Source organism: Chelonia mydas, chromosome 3 (assembly GCF_015237465.2).
Source record: "Chelonia mydas isolate rCheMyd1 chromosome 3, rCheMyd1.pri.v2, whole genome shotgun sequence".
Lineage (NCBI taxonomy): Eukaryota > Metazoa > Chordata > Testudines > Cheloniidae > Chelonia > Chelonia mydas.
The window spans coordinates 99,642,667-99,663,547 of NC_057851.1; the positions used below are offsets into that span (position 1 = coordinate 99,642,667).

Genomic DNA, 20,881 nt, shown 5'->3' on the forward strand with positions numbered 1-20,881 from the left:
TCCTGCAAAATTATACTCAGTGTAATGGAATTTAGCACGGGTTTAAATTAAAGAATACGGTTTGAAGGAGGCAAAACATTATGCTCAGACCAGGCTACTTTATTATATTTTTATACTTCAAAAATAAAATTAGTCATTGTTGGCACAGCTTCCACTACACATGAAATTAAACTTTCTTTTTTTAAATAAATTTTGGGATGCGGGAAATAATCTTGTGGATGACACTACATACCATTCTCTGAAACTGAAGTAAACAATTATTTTTTCCCTGAAAATGCATTCATCTCAAACCTTAAAATATATTAGACCAATTAAGTTACTTTACTGGATTAATGTGCAGCAATGAGCAAATCAAAGAAAAAAAATGTAAACAGTCTATGGCTGGAAGTAGCAAGATGGTGAATCATCATGGAACAATCTTATCTTCTAATGCACCTTTCCAATCAAGTTTCCATAAAGCTCTATGAGCTGCAAATGTGGGGTGAATTTCACAGAGAAATATGGAACCTTTTGAAATGAGATTGTGCAACATTAGCATTTCCATGTCAGTTGGCATTTTGTTTCACAGTAGGCAGAGACTGATAAAAAGTTCACTAAATGTCCAATGTAGATTTAAATTTTATTTTTTTTTTAAATTTAATTGCACTTAGTTCCTTCAGCTGAAGTAACTGGATTCGGAAAGCGGTTTGGATGGCTGACTGCATTTTGGTTGGGTCATGGAAGACTTAGCACCACTGTCATTCTTTAATCTAAAAAGAAGAAGAAGAAGAAGAAAAGCTGTAGGTTTTGTTGTCATTTCATAAAAAAACCAAAACAAATGAAAATACTACAGCAAAAAACAGAGACCACCACCAAAGGGTCATAATGTATACACTCTAATAGATTATCTACCGATACATTTTCAGGGACAATAGTCTGAATTTTCTCTAAAATTCTTTGAAACAACACTGAGTCCTACAAAAAGTTATTTCCAAAGAAGAGCCTAACAAGCCACAAGCTTATTTAGGCCCCAACCTACAGGCACTTAGGCATGTGCTTAACTTTATTACTATGAGGAGTCCCAATGGGACACCTCACAGTAGCGAAGTTAAATGTGTGCAAGTGATTTATAAGATCATGGCCCTAGCTCAGAGTCCTGTGTAAACTGTGACAAGAAAGTATGTTAAGACACTTTTGTAACATAGTTCACAAAGCCTCACGAGCTCTGGGAAATTGTTTTAAGCATAGGGATAAGAGTTCTAATAATTAAACCATGGGCCTCTGTATAAAAGTGGGATGATACCAGCACCTTTCCATAACACACTAAACACAGCTGGAACTAGAACTCAAGTCCTACAGATCCAAAAACACAGGCCTCAAAAAAGACGACACTGTCTGTCAGTTTAGAAGAATCTTTATATTTTCAAAGGTGCAATCCTGATAATAGAAGACAAAAAGTCTTTACACATGCACATAGTGCCTGTCCCTGAGTCTTCTGAAGTTAACAGCAGAAAACTCCTATAGCCATCTGTGCGAGCAGGATTCGGTTTACAAGCCCTTTAAATTCAGTGGGACTAGGACTGGGCCCAAAGCTAGTAACAACAAAAATTAACAATGTTGCTTAATTGCAACCTATTTTCTTTAAACATAGTTGGGGGAAAAGTTTTCAGGAAAGTTTATCTATGTGGAAACTTTGAAGGGATAGTAATAAGCCATTTTTTAGTCGGAGTGATATGAAGAAGAGACATTTTAAAATTTCAAACCGTGGTTCTTCTCATTTAATGACCTGTAATTCAAAGAACAGTTTGACAAATTTTCCTCAAAACTTTGCAGAAGTGTTCTCCTTTGTCTTCACAGTACATCTGGCAATTTTCAGGTCAAATTAATTTCCCAATCCATAGTAATGGGGCTGATAAAATAGGGCTTTGTCATGGAAACTGATTGCAAACCTTTATTATGGAGAAGCTGCCACCTCTCCATAATCAACATTCTAGAAAGTCTGTTACAAAAGCATCGTACCTCTGTGACAACTCCTGCAGCTATTGTGGATCCACTGTAGCGTAACATAAACCTTCCAAATTCTTTAAAATCTTTGTACAATTCCAGGGCAACAGGCCTTTGTGTTTGTAGTTCTATTAAAGCATTCTGTCCTTTAGTCAGGACCCTGCAAACAAAATATTAAAACACCCAATTTTTATATCTATCAATATATCTATAAAATAACAGTGAAACATCTGTCAGAAGATAAAAAATCTAATCCAATTGCAAGTTATAGATTAATACATTATAAGGCCAGCAGGGACCACTATGATAATTGAGTCTGACCTCAGGTTTAACACAGACCATAAGACTTCCCTTAATTAACTCTTGTTTGAGAATCTTTTAGAAAAACATCCAATCTTCATTTAAAACTTTTGAGTGACTATCCCCCTTGGAAAGTTGTTCCAATTGTTAATTACCCTCACTGTTAAAGATTTGTGCCATATTTCTAGTTTGAATTTGTCTAGCTTCAACTTCCAGCCACTGGATCTTGTTATACCTTTGTTTGTTGGACTGAAGAACCTTCTATTATCAAATTTTCTGTTCCCCAAGTAGGTACTTACAGACTGTGACCAAGTTACCCCCAACCTTCACTTTGTTAAGTAAAATAGATTGAGCACCTTGCGTCTATCACTATAAGGCACATTTTCCAATCCTTTAATCATTCATAGAATATCACGGTTGGAAGGGACCTCAGGAGGTCACCTAGTCCAACCCCCTGCTCAAAGCAGGACCAATCCCCAATTTTTGCCCCAGAACCCGAATTGGCCCCCTCAAGGATTGAACTCACAACCCTGGGTTTAGCAGGCCAATGCTCAAACCACTGAGCTATCCCTCCCCCCCATTCTCATGGTTCTTCTCTGAAACCTGTACAATTAATTAACATCCTTCTTGAATTGTGGATAGCAGACCTGAACACAGTATTCCAACAGCAGTCACACCACTGCCAAATACAGGAGCAATACAACCTTCCTAGTCCTACTCAATATTCCTCTGTTTATACATCCAAGGATAGCAGTAGCCTTTTGGGCCACAGCATTGCAATGGAAGCTCATGTTCAGCTGATTATTCACCCTCACTCCCAAGACTTTTTCAGAGTCATGGCTTCCTAGGACAGAGAACCCCATCCTGTAAGTATAACCCACATCCTTTGTTTCTAAACATTATGAGTGTACACTCGGCCGTACTAAAATGCATATTGTCTGCTTGCACCCAATTTACCAAGCTATCCAGATTGCATTTGATCGGTAACCTGTCCTCTTCATTATGTACCACTCCCCCAAATTTTGGGTTATCCACAAGCTTTATCAGTGATGATTTTGTCTTTTCTTCCAGGTCACTGATAAAAATGTTAAGTAGTGTCGGGCTAAGAACCAATCCTTGTAGGACTCCATTAGAAACACAGCTGCTTGATGATGATTCCCCATTTACAATTACATTTTGAGACTTATCAGTTAACCATGCTTTAATCCAGTTAATGTATATACCATGTTGATTTTGTATTAATCTGGTTTCTTAATCAAAATGTCATATGGAACCAAATGAAATACCTTACAGAAGTCTATATATATTACATCAACATTATTATCTTTATCAACCAAACTTATGATCTTATTGAATAAAGATATCAAGTTAGTTTGACAGGATCTGTTTTCCATAAACCATGCTGATTGCCATTAGTTATATTATTCTCCTTTAATTCTTTTTCAAGTCCTGTATCAACCATGCCATTATTTTGGCCAGGACTGAAGTAAGGCTGATAGACCTATAATTACCAAAGTCATTCCATTTCCCCTTTTTAAATAGTGGCACAATATTAAGCTTTCTTTCAGTTCTCTGGAACTTCCCCAATGTTCCAATACTTATTGAAAAACAGCATTAATGGTCCAGAGAGCTCCTCAGCCAGCTCTTTTAAAACTCTTGTACGCAAGTTATCTGGACCTGCTGATTTTAGTAGCTGCTTGCTTAGCATTTTCAATTTCATTTGAAATGGAAAGTATTTTATGGTCATCGTATGATATGAATACATCATCTGGCTTTTTCTCTAAAACAGACATTTTTACTGAACACTTCTGCCTTTTCTGCATTATCATTGACTTATATTGCATTATTACTATTATTTCAATCTAGTAATGGACCAATACCATTGTTAAGATTCCTTTTGTTCCTAATGCACTTTTAAAACGCCTCCTTATTGTCCTCAACTGTGCTGGTCATAGATTCTCCTTGTGTCCTTATGCTTCCCTTCTCAATTTTCTACAAATCCTATCTTGGGATTTATATTCATTACTATCAACTTCCTCTTTTTTCATTTGTTATATATTACAGAATTATTTTTAAATAGCTGCTTTCATTTCCCTCTCAGCCAACCAATACAGCCTTCTTTCCCAAATGAGGCTTTTGGGGCATCTATTAAAATGTTCTTAAATAACTCCCAATTATCATTCATATTTTTTTTGTTTAAATTATTTCTCCCAACTGATCTAGCTCATAAATTGTTTTCAGCTTTGTGAAATTCTCCTTTTTAAAGCAGACAACTCTAGTTAGAGAATTTTTGTAAACTCCAGCTGAACTAAGACCTCCCTGTGCATTTTCCTTTCAGATTACTGAAATATTGCTTCATCTATTTGTGTTCTGAAATAAAATGTAAATTTTTAAAAGCTCTCTCCCAACTTTCTCTATTATTACTAAATGCCAAACACTGTAGATAAATTTTTCCACAAGTTGGATGTGTAGTCTCTTTCTAAATTGCTGTTAATAATTAATGATGTTTCATCTACATAGCACTTTTCATCTAGGTCAGTGGTTCTCAAACTTCTGTACTGGTGATCCCTTTCACAAAGCATGCCTCTGAGTGCGACCCCCCTTATAAATTAAAAACACTTTTTAACATATTTAACACCATTATAAATGCTGGAGGCAAAGTGGGGTTTGGGGTGGAGGCTGACAGCTCACGACCCCCCATGTAATAACATTGTGACCCCCTGAGGGGTCCCAACCCCTAGTTTGAGAACCCCGATCTAGGCGCATGTCAAAGTGTGTTACAGACACTAGAAATTACAGGAATTAAATACTTCCATATGTAGAATAACATGGGACAACTGTTTAACAGTGCACAGTACTAACACACAACAGCTTAGGGCAAAAAGGGAAAAATGTTGTGTCCAACTGAAACTACAGGTTGGATTTTTAAATTCAATCAAGCAGAATGTAATTACCCAAGAGGGACGTTGGTTAAACACCAAGGCTAATAACCCTACTCTTGTGAAAGATCAAGGGATCTTTAATGACCACAAGCAGCAGGATCTCAGTTTTAAGTCTCATGTGAACGACAATACCATCAAGCTGGGGCACTGATTTAATACTGCTTTAGACAGATGAGTGCTCTCTACTGAATCACCATCACCTCCATTTCCCCCCTAGTGGTCACCCATAGTGGTCACCCAACCAAGTAGTGAGTCTGCTATCTCTGCTTAGCTTGTGAGAGCAGAAGAAAAAAAAAATCAGTGTGAGATGAGAGAGAACAGTGCAGAATACTGAGGGGCACTGATATCATCTCTTCTCTAGAGACAAAACACACAAATCTTTTTTCTAGGATTCAGGATTTCCTCTGCATTTCTTTTCAGTGCGAGGTCCAGCCATGCATTCGCTGGGAGTGGGCCATTTTGGCGATGTCACAGCCATGCAACAATATGTCAACCAGAGTATGGCTTTAATCAACCAGTGTCTATAACCATACTGTAGACTCTATCCTGTTTCAGGAAATAAAACTACAGCAGCATGATCTAGTGAACAGGGCACTGAGGTGGGAATCAGGGAATCCATGTTTTATTCCTGACTCTGCTAATGACCTGTTGTGTGACACTGGGCAAGTCAATTCACTTCTCTGTGCCTTAGCAGCTGCAAAACAAGGCTAAAGATACTCACCTTGCTTTATAAAGTGCTTTGAGCTCTACAGATGAAAAGCAGTATAGAATATGCAAGTATATTATTACTTTATCGTTAAACAGAATATGTTTGGGAATAATATAATCCAATTTGTTTTATATTAACCAATTTGAATCTGCCAAATTTCTATTGTAATTAATGTTCACCTCACAAATACTTACTTAGGTTTTTTCTTTGTGACTTCGCCAGTACTCTTGTGAAGGATACTCAATAATCGTCTAATAGTGGCAGGCTCACTTACAGTTTGATAGTGTAAAAGCACCTAAAATAACAATAGTTTACTTTTTTCAGTTAGTAACTTACATTTTAAAATTCTACATTTACACCTACCTACATTGTAAGAGCCTGAAAGATCCTCAAGATCTGAAGTTTGACTTCTGAAAAATTCTGTCTACTAATGCACATGCCAAAATAAAGACCTGGCCCAATGGTAGCACAACATGCTGGCATCAGTATAAAATCCATTGCTTTACTGACGGACATTCCTCAGTGAAGCATTTGTACCTCATATTCACAAACACTCACCGGGTATGTCTCCACTGCAATTTGAGATGCAATTGCAGCACATGTAGACATACCTGAGCTAGCACTAGCTCGAGTAACAATAGCAATGAAGCAGTGGAAGCAAGGGATAGCCTCTTGAGTATATATCCAGGGTCCCAGGCAGACTTATAGAACCGATACTGCTATGGCTACACTGCTATTGTTACTCAAGCTAGCTAGATCCAAGCTAACTCAGAGGTGTCTGTGCTTGCTGCAATCACACCTCAAATTACAATGTAGACATAAACATGTTCTTTCACTCAGAGCTTATCTCCTGGGGAGCCACATCCTGGACTTTATGGGATCTTTGTGGACATGACTGCTAGATCTCTCTTATGAGTTATACTTTTACACATTACAATAAATACTTCATTCACTCTAAGTTTTTTGGTTACTATCCATTTTTGAACCCTACCACATCAGTGCAGTCCTGTGGCAGGTACTGAGATTTTTAGGTAATTTACAGCCAAGTGCATTTCTACAATCACGCATATACTGTCTTATTAATGACAGGCATGGCTGAAACCCCCACATTCTCTGAACAGGGCATATCATCATATCAGAAACCAGCAGACACAGGCATCTACCTCCAAAGCTGTAACTCTGCAGCCTCTTTAAACTAGAATCCGGAATTTCAAGAGAATGCCACTGATTTCACAATTTTGTTTACCAAGTTTTTCCTCTCCGAGTTTAAAATTGGGTTTTATCATAAAGAATACTGAGCCACCTAGAAAGAAAATCAGAACATTCAAAGAGAACAATATTTCAAGACTTACCGGGAATCCTTTAGTAATGGGGACTTCAATATTAAAGATGAGGACTCGAGCTCTGAAACGAGTGCAGGCTTTGATGGGTTCCTTGAGACCACAAAATATACAGCCAACACTACAAGAGGAAGAAAAAAGACAAATATTCTGATAGCATATTGGAAAAATGTTAAGCAGTATATTTTTAAGTAAACACTAAGTTAAAGAAGTGACACATTAATATGCTGAATGTGAAAAGAAAACATCACACTGTTAAAGCAACCAGTCAAGTGCATTACTACAGGATATAAAAGCTGTTTTATGGGTGAGCACAAAGAATTATGGCAAGATCCAAATGGACAAGTACCTCCACTGCTAAAATTCTTCTGAAATGACATTATTTGGTGAGAAAAGACACTTAGGAGAATAAATTAGCCGGTCACCCAGAGGTCATCTCTCTGCAAGATATTTTGGGATGGGCAAATTTGCAGTGCTGCTGCCTATTATTTACTTGTGCTGTACCTTGAGGGCTTCAATCTCCAGCATTGTGAAACCTTGCAACTTTCATCAGCACTATATTCAGTTGCAAAAAATAAATCCACCTTCATAATAGAACTATACTGAATCTAAGAAGAGCAACTGGCAATGTTAAATCAAGAAATCATTTTTTTGTGGGCAAAGGGAGATGGGGGTGAGCGTTGCCCTGTGTCACTCAGTACTAACCAGATCTCCACTAACAAAAAAAACATACAGAAAGAAAACCAATGCCCTATCCCATGAGTACATCACTTTGCTACTCACACACAACTACATCAGTTGTACCCTTTTAAACATGACCATAAAACAACTTTGGCCAAGGAATCTGGGCAACGCAGCCATGCCCTAGGAATTGGACAGAACAAAATACCAACAATTTCAATAGACCTGAAACTTAAGGACCTCTGCTTCCCAAAAATTTACATCACCCAAGATAAACCACCTATAGAACATGGACAGCACAAATCCCACCCTAACTCCATTTGACAACAGCACAAGGACTTCTCACAGGAATACCATTGCAGTGAAGGAAATCAAAATAACTGTCTTCTTTCCCTTCATAAACAAAGTATAAATTTGCACAAATATAGAGGCTAGAAGCGTTTGGTCAGCCAGCTTGAAAGATCCATGTGAGTTTGGCAGTCTGACCCGGAAGCAGAAAAGAAGCCATATGAATTATGTTACCAACAATGTTGCATGAATAGCAATTTACAAATAGCCAATACTCATTGCAACAGTTGTGGCAAACACATTGTTAAATATAAGTAGGCTGAAATATGCTTACATAAACCACTTATTATTTATTTGAAAAATTTACATCTGTTTCCCAATAATTTAGAAACAGAATAAGGGCCTAAATTTATTGAATGAATTGTTCACTACAAATAGTTTGGCCATATTTAGTTACTGGTACAAGGCTTGTACGTGCTGGCAGTTTAGACATGCTTTGTTGTCTGGATGATTTACAATTTGGTGAATTCTTGGTAAATCTTTTATACTATCTAAATTCTAAATATAATATTAGAGTATTCTCTGAAGTTCCATTTAGCAATTAAGATGTATGTTTTAAGATTCCAAGAATGGGAAGCATAAGCAAAAGGCTTTTACAGTCACTTCTGCCATTATTAGGGTGAATTAATCATGAACACGAACAGTGTTCTTCTGAGGTTGCCGTTGCACATGCAGCAGATGTTTCCAACGTTTGTACATGCAGGCCAGGTGATATGCATCACTTTGGTTTTAAATATCCTGGTAACCAAATCATTCTTCAAGTAAACCGCTGACTGTAAAGTGTAGTAGTTACAAGGTTTTTCATTAAAAACAAACGGTTGCTTAGACTGAAACTCAGATTTGGACTCACTTGATTTTGATGATATCCATGCCGGTCAAAGTGAGACTAACGTGATCTCCTGCTGCAGCCCAATCAACTGGTTCATCATGCAGTGTGATTCCTGGAAATGAGTAAGAACAGAACCTCACAGTGAAGTACCTAGGTTCTGAGCTACAAACAAACAGCTCTGTTTGGGCCATTTGTGCTTCATCAACCATTACTCATCAATTTTCAATATGAATGGGCTGAGAGTAAAAGCTTTTGATTAAAAGCACAGAGGAAACAATTTTTTTTTTTTTGGTCAGGACTTATCGCTCTCACTCCACCCTGTATATTAATATGGCTTTGTCTAAGTCATGGGAGTGGACCTGCCTCTTGTCACACAGTGCAGATGATGCGGTCTCGAAAATACTACTGTGCACTAATACCACAGTGCTTGCCCCACCCATCCTCTGATGCACATGAATATTTTACACCGCCTTTCATGTTCCTTAATGGTTCTAGTGTCAACTTTCATTTACCCTACGTAGGTTAGCGCTCGCTGGCTCTCTGTCATAGAAGGATGCAACAAATGATTTTGGGTTGCAGCATCATGTTATCTACTAGAAAGCTACTAAATAGGTATTATATTCTGTTTGTGAGGTATGCACTCATGGGTGTAGACGAGTGGTCTCTAACCTTTTTATGCTCAAGATCACTTTTTTAATCTAAGGGCAACACAGGATCTATCCTTCCCTTTCCCTGATGCCCGCCCCTTCCCCAAAGCCCCACCCTGCTCGTTCCATCTTCCTTTTTCTCCATTGCTTGCTCTCCCCCACCCTCACTCACTTTCACCAGGCTGGGGTAGGGTGTTGGGGTTCGGGAGGGGGTGTGGGCTCTGGGCTGACCCTGGGGTAGGGGTTTGGGGTGCAGGAGGGGGTGAGGGGTGCAAACTCTAGGAGGGAGTTTGGGTGCAGGAGGGGGCTCCTGGCTGGGGCAGAGTGTTGGGGTGCAGGAGGGGTTGCAGGGTGCGGGCTCTGGGAGGGAGTTTGGGTGCAGGAGGGGGCTCCACGGTGGGGCAGTGCTGAGGTGCAGGAGGGGGTACAGGGTGCTGGCTCTGCGAGGGGGCTCCAGGCTGGGGCAGAGTGTTGGGGTGCAGGAGGGGGTACAGGGTGCTGGCTCTGGGAGGGGGCTCCAGGCTGCGGCTTGGGGTGCAGGAGGAGGTTCGGGGTGAAGAAGGGGATATGGGGTACTGGCTCCAAGAGGGGGCTCAGGGCTGGGGGACAGGAGGGGATTTGGGATGCTGGCTGTGGGAGGGGGCTCAGGGTAGGGCTTGGGGTACAGGAGAGGGTTCAGGGTGCAGGAGGGGGTATGGGGTGCTGGCTCTGGGAGGGGACTCAGGGATGAGGTTTAGGGTGTGGCCTCCTGCCGGGCAGCACTTACCTCCAGCGACTCCTATGCCTACCCCAGTCCCACACCGCTCCCGGAAAAGGCCAATGCGCCCCCGGTGGGGGAGACTGACAGGGGCACATGGCTCCATGCACTGCCCCTCTCTGCAAGCACTGCCCCCGCAGCTCTCCCGGCCAATGGGAGCTACGGGGATGGGTGGTGCTTGCAAGCAGGAGCAGCACGCGGAGGGAGACCCCTGCCCCCTGGGCTGCGCTGGCCACTTCCGGGAGCAGTGTGGGAGGGAGGTAGGCACACTGCACCACTGGAGATCGCGATCGACCAGTTGGTGACCACTGGTGTAGACTTATAGGTGAGAATAAAAAATTCATCATGACTTTTAAATGAATGATATTGATCAGAAGAAAGGTAAGTGTTATAAAATGAAAACTTTGGTAAATACTGCACACATCCACAGACCTAGGTCTGTTTCACTGCAGATCACAACAATTTAAACAAAACACATTCCATGTTAACATGTACCAAACTGTATTTCTTAGTTTTCAAATCTGTCTCTCCTGCTCCCTTCCAGAATAGGCATAGCGTCATTCAAATTCAAGCATGTCAATGTCATGAGGAACTACTTTGTTAAGCCATGTTGATAATTACTTCACCTACAGGTGGCACTCCCATACATGGATAAATGAACTTCAGACTTTTCTTTCTGTTAGAAGTGATAAGCTAATAGCATACCATATACAAGTTAGCGTGCCTCAAGTTTGTATTGAAATATAAATATATTACATTATTTTCTCTTCCTTAAATGTAAGCATGTAATAAATAATGACTCCAAATCCTCAGCTACATTTGAGCCACTATGTGATGCTCCAGCACCAGATGGATCTTCCCAACATAGGATGGAAGATCCTCAGATGACGTAGACCAATCATAGTAGTTTCTGTGCTACCTCCTCCTCTCCTGCAACCTGTGTAGGAAAGTGGCCAGGGCATCCCCACACTTAGCATACTCTGACTGCTGTAACTTTCCCTTGGACTCTAATGCACTAGAGAACCAGAGCAACAGAGTGCACTGGAGAAAAGACACATATAAACATATGTTTTAAACCATTGTTATTTTTCATCTAGTTTAAATATACCTAGCAGGGCATATCTATGCACTTTACTACTGCTAACTGTATGAAGATTTTGTTGATTTTGTTCCAACACATAATAATGTCATATTTTTTACTTCTGTTCCATGTAATGGAGAAGCATTTGCACCTTAACATATTTAAATGTACCAGCCATTACTTTGCATATTAATATCAGCGCACAAATATTTTGAATTTTTTTTCACGAGGGCTAAATTGTTCAGTCATTAGCCAGTGGTACAAAACAAATAATAAATTTAGCATCAACTCTTCCATATGACGAAATCAGAAAAATGGGTTTTAATTTCCCCCAATGCTGAATACTATATACTTAATTGTTAACACAAATAGATATTCAGCAATTTTCCTCAGTTATGTAACTTTTTACCATCATCAGAAAAATACACTGAAACAAAACTTATTTTCAACACAAATTCATTCTCTCTTCCATTTGTTGATACAGGAATTAAGAAAACTGTGAAAAAATAAAATTAAATATTGAAATTTATTTGGCATATTTTGAAAGGGAAATATGATTTAATACTCTTTTGTTCCTTGAAATTTTTAAGACTGCAGAAATATATTTGCAATTCTCCCCTGAGCACCTGGGATCCAGTTGGGCTGCTAAGTGCCTCCATCCCCAGCAAGGAATGTCTTACAGCACAACAGGATATAAAAATCTTCAGCAGTTAAGATTTACCTGCAAGGGCTGTTTAAAACCCACACAAAAATAGCGATGCTCATAAGTAAATCTGACTACTAATGATTTTTTGTGTTTCATACATTTTATAGCTACGAACTGCAGAATTCTCATATTTTCACTCAAAAAAATCATGAGGCTGACAAATTTCGTATAACTAGCACTGTAAAAAAGATGAAAACCCATACGAACTTTCACATATCTTTCAAAGACAGATATTTATACCGTCACATCTAAAATTCGTTTATGCTTTCACATGTTATGTTTGACAGTTAGTATCAGTTTGACAACCTGTTACCATTTCAGTAACTGTTTCTAGACCAGTATTGACCTGAAAGTAAACAAGCTTTTGAATACTATACCTTTTGCAGTGCAAGTTTCATTGGGAGGCATAGCCAGAAGTCGGTCTCCAGTCTGTATATATCCTGCTTCTATTTTACCAGTCACACAAAATCCTGATCCTTGGTCTGTAATAAGCATGTTAATCATTTAAAATAATAAAACAATTAACTATATGGTAAGATGCATTTTTATATACAATTAACCCATTAGCAATGTAGACAGATTTTAATGTGATAAAAAGCATTTTCTCAGCTGAGTCAGTATTCATTACTTGTAAAGTCACCAGTTTTACATCATACTGAAAACAAACCATTAATTCCAAAACCCCTTGATCTGATATTTTTCTTAACTAAGAGCAGAAACCTGTACTTTAAAATTCATGTGGTTGCATAAATATCCAGTTTTTAGCTTTTCAATACAAGAATTAGATCATTAGCCTATTTTAAGCACCCCAAACACTATTTACCGACAAAAATATTTATTGAGACACCTTAATAAACCCTCATGCATTCATGCATGTTTATTGTCCAATGAACCAGAAATTATGGAAGCTCTATTGGCATATTTTATACTCTCGGAAAATCAGCTAAAGATTGGTTTGCCACCCAAACTTACCGCAATAATGGTGGAGGAGTGTAGCATATTTTATGAATAAAGAAGTACTGGATTTACAAAGTATATTTCTCACTTTGAAGGTCTATATACTGGGTACATTTCTAGTCATAGGAATGTTCACATTGGTTATTTATTAAAAGGTGAGTCGTATGTTAGTGTTCTTGCTCTTACGGACACACTTGAAGCAAAGTTGTTTCTCCCAAACTATGGAGACTGCATACATACAGGTATGTTTGGTTTCACACAAAATGTTTTTTTAAACAAAGTTTTTAAAGTTTCAGAGTGCATCTGGAAACACTTCTTTTATGTATGTATGTATGCTATATTCATCAGAGATGGAATACATTTCCTCCTTTCCTACTCATTGCCATTACTGTAAGGTGCTCCAGTATATGTACCTAGAGAAGCATTACCAGATGTGCCAATGGGACATTTTTCCTCTCCATTAGAGCAAACTTATAGATGAATTATTTCTGTGTTGGTCAAATGATAAAAAACATAACACCCCAAAAGTGTGGAAAGCGAGAGAACTGTGTATGCTAGAAGAAAACCAAAAACCTAAAATCAAAAACTATGAGCCCAAATTTCAAAGCTGGATGCATGTTCAAAGCTAGCTTTGAATGCAGAAATTCTTGGTGTGATCTGTATGTGCAACTATAATAATATTTACTATTTAAACAACAGACCCTATCTCTGTAAACAAGGACATACTTCCCATAATCACCACCACCAATAAACTTGGAAAATGCAGATTTTTTTTATAGAGTAGGTTTACTGAAATTATTCATTTTAGTTCATTAGTATATCTGTAAAACTAAGCTCAATTCAAAATTAGTTATTGCAAATAATAAAGCCTTTCATCATAAAGGTTCTCAATGAGCTTTACATTCTATATACATATAGCAAAACTGTAATGACATTTACTTTCATATGCAATACTCAGTACAGTCATGGTGGTAGTACTGGAAATTTTGGCCAAGGTACTGGGACAAACCCTTATCTAGTGTTACAGTATTTACCATGAGATCTCAATGTTCTTGCAGAGCTGATAGGTCCTAAGTTTTTTAAGGTCTCTTTGAAAAAGATCCACTCCCAATCTGCATGGAATGCATTTTTCTACCATTGCCAATATTTGAACCTAATTCCATTTTCACTGGCTTTTTAAACCTAATGTTCAGATTACTATACTATCACTCTGATTCCAAGTATGTACACACTATACAAACAATATGATAAAATCTTAAAGTTTCAACAGTAAAACAATACAATTTATGATATGGCAATACATTAATGGATACTATGTCAGGTTGGATATTAAATCTCAGATCACGGTGTCACTTAGTAATGGTCTCAAAGAATAAGAACTGGATTGGAAGCCAGGACCCCTGATTTCTATTCCCCATTCTGCAACCAACTCATTGTATGGCCATGAGCAAGCCACAATCTTTTACCTCAGTTTCTCTACCATATGAATAATAATACACACAATAATAAAAGTGCTTTGCACACAGAAAAGAAGAATAATCCCCTGAACAGAAGTCTATTTTTACACTTATTTTATGGTCAGATTTTAACAGTATAAGAAATATGATTTTACAATTATTTAAAATTATTTCAGAATACACACACACATACATATTACGTGTGTGTGCATTCATGTGAGAGATTTATTTACATCTTCAAAATGATTGGTCAAATAAAATTTATACACAGTAAAACCAACCTTTAAAAACATCAGACACGCATAATCTAAATGGTTTATCCACTGATCTCTGTGGTGGCTTGAAAGAATCTGAAAAAAAAATTGATAATACCTTGAGATTTCCTGTATTTAGTAATCAGAAAGACCATCTCACAATTTCTCACTTAAGTAATCAACTATATTGCATTCTATTCCCCCCCCAACTTCCCTCCCCACAAAAGAACATTTTTGATATAAACAAGATTACAATGTACCAAATAAATATTAAATCAAGCAGAATGGTACACTCACCAATTTGTTCTAACAAACATTTTCCCTTATACCATTCAGTGAGTTCACTTGATTGACAGCTTGTGACTAGATTTTCACCACCAAGACCACTTGTAGGGATATAAGCTACATCGGACTCCTTATTAACAAAACAAAACAAAACAAAACAAAAGTCTACAATAAATATACAGTGTATCTCTAAAATGGTACCTTCATGAAAAAGCAGCAGCAAAGAGCACATTTTCAATATTATAACTGTTTTTAAGCTTATGGACACTTTGCTTACTATTCCACATTTCCCTTGAATGAAAAAGAAAATACTGTGCCCGATAAGATAACACTTGGCTTCTATTAAGATGGACACTCAATTTATTCAAAATTTGAAGGCCTTTTTGGCTGATCCAGCTTCCTTCTATTTACTGTACATCAAGGCAATGAGACAAACACAGAAATATAGGTTACATGTCAAGGCTGCAACTTTATTAACTGTAATCAACAACTGAACTCAGCGAAGAACCCCTAACCCTATCCCTCAACTGGCAGGAATTTTCCAGTGCAGGTTGCTAGTTTGCCACAATGGCCTAGATTCACAGATTCCAAGACCAGAAAGGACAACTGTGATCATCCAGTGTGACCTTCTGTATAGCACAGCCCACAGAACTTCCCCAAAATAATTCCTAAAGCATCTCTTTTAGAAACACATCCAATCTTGATTTAAAAATGGTCAGTGATTTAGAATCTATTACAGCTCCTGCTAAATTGTTCCAATAGTTATTCACCCTCACTGTTAAAAATTTACACCTTATTTGCAGTATGAATTTGTCAAGCTTCAATTTCCAGCCATTGGATTATATTATACCTTTCTCTGCTGGAATGAAAAGCCCATTATTAAATATCTGTTCTCATGCAGGTACTTACAGACTGTAAGCACATCACCCCTTACCCTTTTCTTTATTAAGCTAAACAGACTGAGCTCCTTGAGCCTATCACTATAAGGCATGTTTTAATCCTTTAATCATTTCTTTTGACTCTTCTCTGAATCCTCTCCAATTTATCAACATCCTTTTTGAATTGTGGGCACCAGAAATGGACACGGTATTCGAGCAGCGGTCACGCCGGTGCCAAATACAGAGGTACGATAACCTCTCTTCTCCTAATTGAGGCTCCCCTGTTTATGCATCCCAGGACCACATTAGCCCTTTTGGCCACAACACCGCACCAGAAGCTAATGTTCATATAATTATTCATCATGACCCCCAAATATTTTTCAGTGTTCTGCAAGAGGAGGTGCGGAATGTCCGGGAGAGGGATCACTGGGCACGATGCGAGCTGTGACAAGTAAGTCTTGGCCAAATAGGAGCAATCAGAATGACGTAGGGTACCTCTTTCGGGAAGCCCGACAAACGAAGCCATGACGTTCGTAGCATCACCGTAGGTGTGGAGATGGACCTAGCTGCCTTATCGAGTGCAGACTGCAGTAATGTCTTTGCCACTAATTGGTCCTCCTGGATAATGGCCTTAAATTGGTCGCGATATGCTTCTGGCATCTTTTCAATAAAGTCATTGAGTTTTAAGAGTAGCAGCTGTGTTAGTCTGTATCCGCAAAAAGAAAAGGAGGACTTGTGGCACCTTAGAGACTAACAAATTTAAATCATGAAGTTGATAGATTTCCACTCCATACTGCTAAATTCAGTGCCTTGCATAATGACAGGTTTCAGAGTAGCAGCCATGTTAGTCTGTATCCGCAAAAAGAAAAGGAGGACTTGTTAGTCTCTAAGGTACCACAAGTCCTCCTTTTCTTATTGAGTTTTAAGTAATTTATGTAATCATATTTCTCCGTGAGGGCCTGGTAGTTGGCGATATAAAACTGTAGAATGGCTGAGGAATATGCTTTTCTATCAAAAATGTCAAGATCCTTCTAATCCCTATCCTAGGGAGTAGCCCTTGACTGGTGTTGTCATCCCCGGGAGTTTAAGGCGTCCACCATGATCGGGTTGGGTGGCAGGTGGGAGAATAGGAATTCAGATTCCTTAGCAGGCACATAGTATTTTTTGTCTGCTCGCTTGCAGGTTGGCACCACTGATTCTGGGTTCTGCCACAGTCTTTGCCGGGTCTAAAACGGCCTCATTAATCAGGAGGGCGATCTTTGAGGAGGACGTATAGTGGAGGATGTCAAGGAGTTGATGGTGGGTGTCCTTGAATTCCTCCAATGGTATCTAAAGAGTGTCTGCCACTCTCTTTGCCAGCTCCTGGAAGGATCAAAAGTCATCTGCCAGAGATGGTGGAGGAGGCATGACGGCTTCATCTGGAGAAGGAGGAGAACATAGTTCTCAGTACCGGCTTCCCGTTCCTCAATATCTTGAAGCAGTTCTGAAGCTGTCACTGGCAGCGCTAATGTGGACTTGCATACTGGGAGCGTCTTTTTAGAGCAGTGCTTACTCCTGTCCTTCAGTGCTGATGACTCGGTGCCTGTGCCCATCAGGTCCATGGGCCTGTCAGTAGTACCGGTTGCTGCTGGCCTCCATGAGCCATGGGAATCTTCAGTACTAAGACCATGAGATGGTCTTGGTGCCAAAGACACAGAGCGAGATGGTGATCGCTTATGGCTATCTCAAGGCTCACTGTGGGGACCTCCCTCTCTTTTCTTAGATGATTTATGAGAGGGGTCTGTAGCTTGTTTCCTTGACCCACAGCCCTTAGACATAGAAGGCTGTGGGGAAGACTCATGTCTACCAGGCGACTGGTGTGAGAGCTGCCTCCATGAAGATGGTCTTCTGGCAGACCTGTCTGTCTTTGTGAGATCTGGGTCAGAGTTGTTGACAAAGACCACACATTTGTTGTATGTGGCCTTCCCCGAGGCAGTGAATGCACTGAGAGTACTTCTCTGCAATCGGGATTGCCTCTTTACTAGTGAGGCATTTTTTGAAGACCAGCATACCGGGCACACCCAGTTGTGGGGAAGGGTCCCCAACAGGGGAGAAAAAGCAGGCAAGAAATTGAAGTCTTTTCCCCTCCTCCAATAAAATAAGAAAGGAGAAGAAGACTACAACTAGAACTAGGAGACTAACTATAGGTATGTAAAATAAAACGATAGTCTTAATGGACTGCTAATGGCTCCGCCTCTAGCCAGGGGCTGTTGAGAAGGAACTGAGGGGGTTAGCCTGCATACGCTGGCTAGCGCAGCACGAGGAGATACAGCACATGTGCAGGCCTAACAGACATTGCTACCGAAATTCTCTGATCAGCAGCGCAGGGATTCAAACACACTTACAGTGGAGCACCCATAGGGACACTACGTAAAGAAGAAACCTCACTGCTTAAGACATTGATGCATATACCCCTTGTGACAGATAATGCAATACCCTGGATAAACCTTACGGAATTAAGTTAAACTTTATTGCATTAAATGCAATACCTTTGTGGGCAACTGTATTAACAATGCAATTACAATCTCACAACAACATATAAGTACGTAATGTCTCTAGGAGAAGGGGGCATGCTGCTGAAATTCCTCTGGTTAGCAGCCTCTCAAAGCTTTATTCTGGGGAAGGGAACCATCATCTGGCTGATTACCTAGTCACAGTTTCTTCAAAGGTTCAAACTGGATTCTCAAGAGACCAGCAGACAAAGAACGGAGGTTGAGATAAATAATCTGGTGATGAACTGATTCAGGGGTTTTATTCCGATCCAGTAAATGGGCAGGACCTCCGGTCCAAAGAAGGCCCCAATCATTCAGAAAGGATGGCTACTTAGGCCCCATAAGACTGTGTTCTTGTTCAGAGCAAAGGGTGTGGTGAACTTGAAACCACAGGAAAACTTCTGGGCAGGGATCTGAAGGACTTCTCTTCATGTTGGAAGGGGTGATCTCTGGCAAACTTACTACCATGCATGTGGGCTCTTTTATTGTTTCCCTGCAGTGTTTTTGCCTTAAGAATAAAATAGGCTTGATTAGAAAGAACTGTGTGGTGACTTATAACTGGGGCAAATAAACTGTGTACAGTCTCTGGGGAGAGAAGCAAAGCATGCCCTGCTTAGGCAGACTGGCTTTTGCTGGGAATACACAGGGAAGGCAGGAAACTTGCCAGCCTGGAAATACCCTGGTCAGATGGGAGCAAGATGTGGGTCTCTACCAAGAAAGGCACCAGCTGCAGAGCCGGAAGCCTGAAAGTGGGTGCCCTTGCTGGACCAAAGAGGGGAAATACAGGTGCAGTTGCCCTAAACTGTGACACTGTAACAGGGTTATCAAATCCCCACCAATATACATTAATTGGGACCTGACTGAACGCCAGGCAGTTGGCAGAGGGTGCTAATTGACTGAGCAGAGATACAGCTGAGGGCTTAATTGGATGGAAGGAATCACAGCAACTGTGACTATATAAGCAGACAGGAAGGAAATGCTAGGGAGGAGAGTAGGGAGCCTGAAGCAAGGCAGGACTGGCTGCAGCTAATCCTGTACCCTTCCCCAGAAGCAAGCAGAGGAAGCTGGCTACTCTCTGTGAAAAGTATGTACACAACACTCCCGACTGTGGCCTACTGAAAGGATATAATAAAGTACAAGGGTGGTTAAGAATACCCGGAGCAGTTACTGAGGCTGGAAAAGACTCTCAGGAGACCCCGTGACATCCCCCACCCATCATGCAATGACAGTGTCAGGACCAAAGCCTGCTTCCTTCTCAAATGAGAAGGGTCCCAAAATTGCACTTGCTAACTCACGTGTACTATCTTGCAACAATCTACAGTAAGTCCCCTAAACAAGACCTCTTGGATACCAGAAGAAAGATGTATAAAATGTGGAAAGTGTTTTCTTCTGCCTTGATGAAAACACTCCTTCCAGACTCCAAAGAAGGCAACCAGCCACAACTCTGGCATCCCAGGAGATCTAAAGTAAGGGGAGGGTGGGACTGCTGGAAGGGCACCAAACACTCGCTGTCCACACCTGACACTGCCTAAATACCCACTAGTAGGGCATGTGGGGTACAATTCAGACTCTGCTATGTCCCATTAACCCACTAATGGGTTCAGCACAGGGGGCACAGCAAAAACCCAGACCTTGCTGATATGCCCAGGCAAAACTGATACAAACTAATCCCACCTTAGCCCCAGTGTACCAGCAAAGTGTTAACAACCTGTGAAGGTATAAGGGATGGTATACCCCTCAGTTCAGAGGCTGGTAGCTGGCTGGCTGATTAAATCCTACCCACTGCACATAGGAAAAGACTGGCAACTTGCTGTCTCTCTCTCTCTCTCTCTCTCACACACACACACACACACACACACACACACACACAACAAAAACAAGAGGCTGTGACGTGTTGATCCTGGTTTTCACTAAGAAGGCTTGAAATAAAAATCCCACAGCAATGAATGACTGAAAAAACTCTCCTCCCTGGATTCTGTGAGGACCCTAGGCAGGATTTTCCCAGTGAAGGAGCTGGCTCTGCAGGCACAAGCTTGGATCTAGCTGGAAGAGGGTGCTGTATAGGAGGCCCCAATCCTTTACAAATCTCATAATCTTAAATTTACTTTACCTTAAAGCCAGCTTGTTTAAGAAACTGGCCAAGTTTACTGGTAATTTCCTGAAATCTCTCCTGTTGCCAACTGACCTAAAATAAAA

At 40.1% G+C, this 20,881-nt stretch overlaps 1 protein-coding gene across 4 annotated transcripts in view; it reads right to left on the bottom strand.

The window, feature by feature from the left end:
• Positions 1 to 78: 78 nt before the first annotated feature.
• HBS1L (HBS1 like translational GTPase) overlaps positions 79 to 20,881 on the bottom strand; it is a 115,488-nt gene continuing 94,685 nt past the window's right edge. For 3 of the 4 annotated variants that reach the window (XM_007058053.4, XM_037894826.2, XM_037894824.2), the window contains 9 exons: positions 20,796 to 20,870; positions 15,289 to 15,406; positions 15,019 to 15,087; positions 12,701 to 12,805; positions 9,154 to 9,244; positions 7,287 to 7,395; positions 6,129 to 6,229; positions 1,999 to 2,143; positions 79 to 749 (listed from right to left, as the gene is read on the bottom strand). In XM_007058053.4, coding sequence (XP_007058115.4) covers positions 738 to 749; positions 1,999 to 2,143; positions 6,129 to 6,229; positions 7,287 to 7,395; positions 9,154 to 9,244; positions 12,701 to 12,805; positions 15,019 to 15,087; positions 15,289 to 15,406; positions 20,796 to 20,870 — 825 coding nt within the window. In that variant the 3' untranslated portion in view covers positions 79 to 737. The remainder of the gene's footprint in view (positions 750 to 1,998; positions 2,144 to 6,128; positions 6,230 to 7,286; positions 7,396 to 9,153; positions 9,245 to 12,700; positions 12,806 to 15,018; positions 15,088 to 15,288; positions 15,407 to 20,795; positions 20,871 to 20,881) is intronic. The other variant, XM_037894825.2, reaches the window with a different exon arrangement.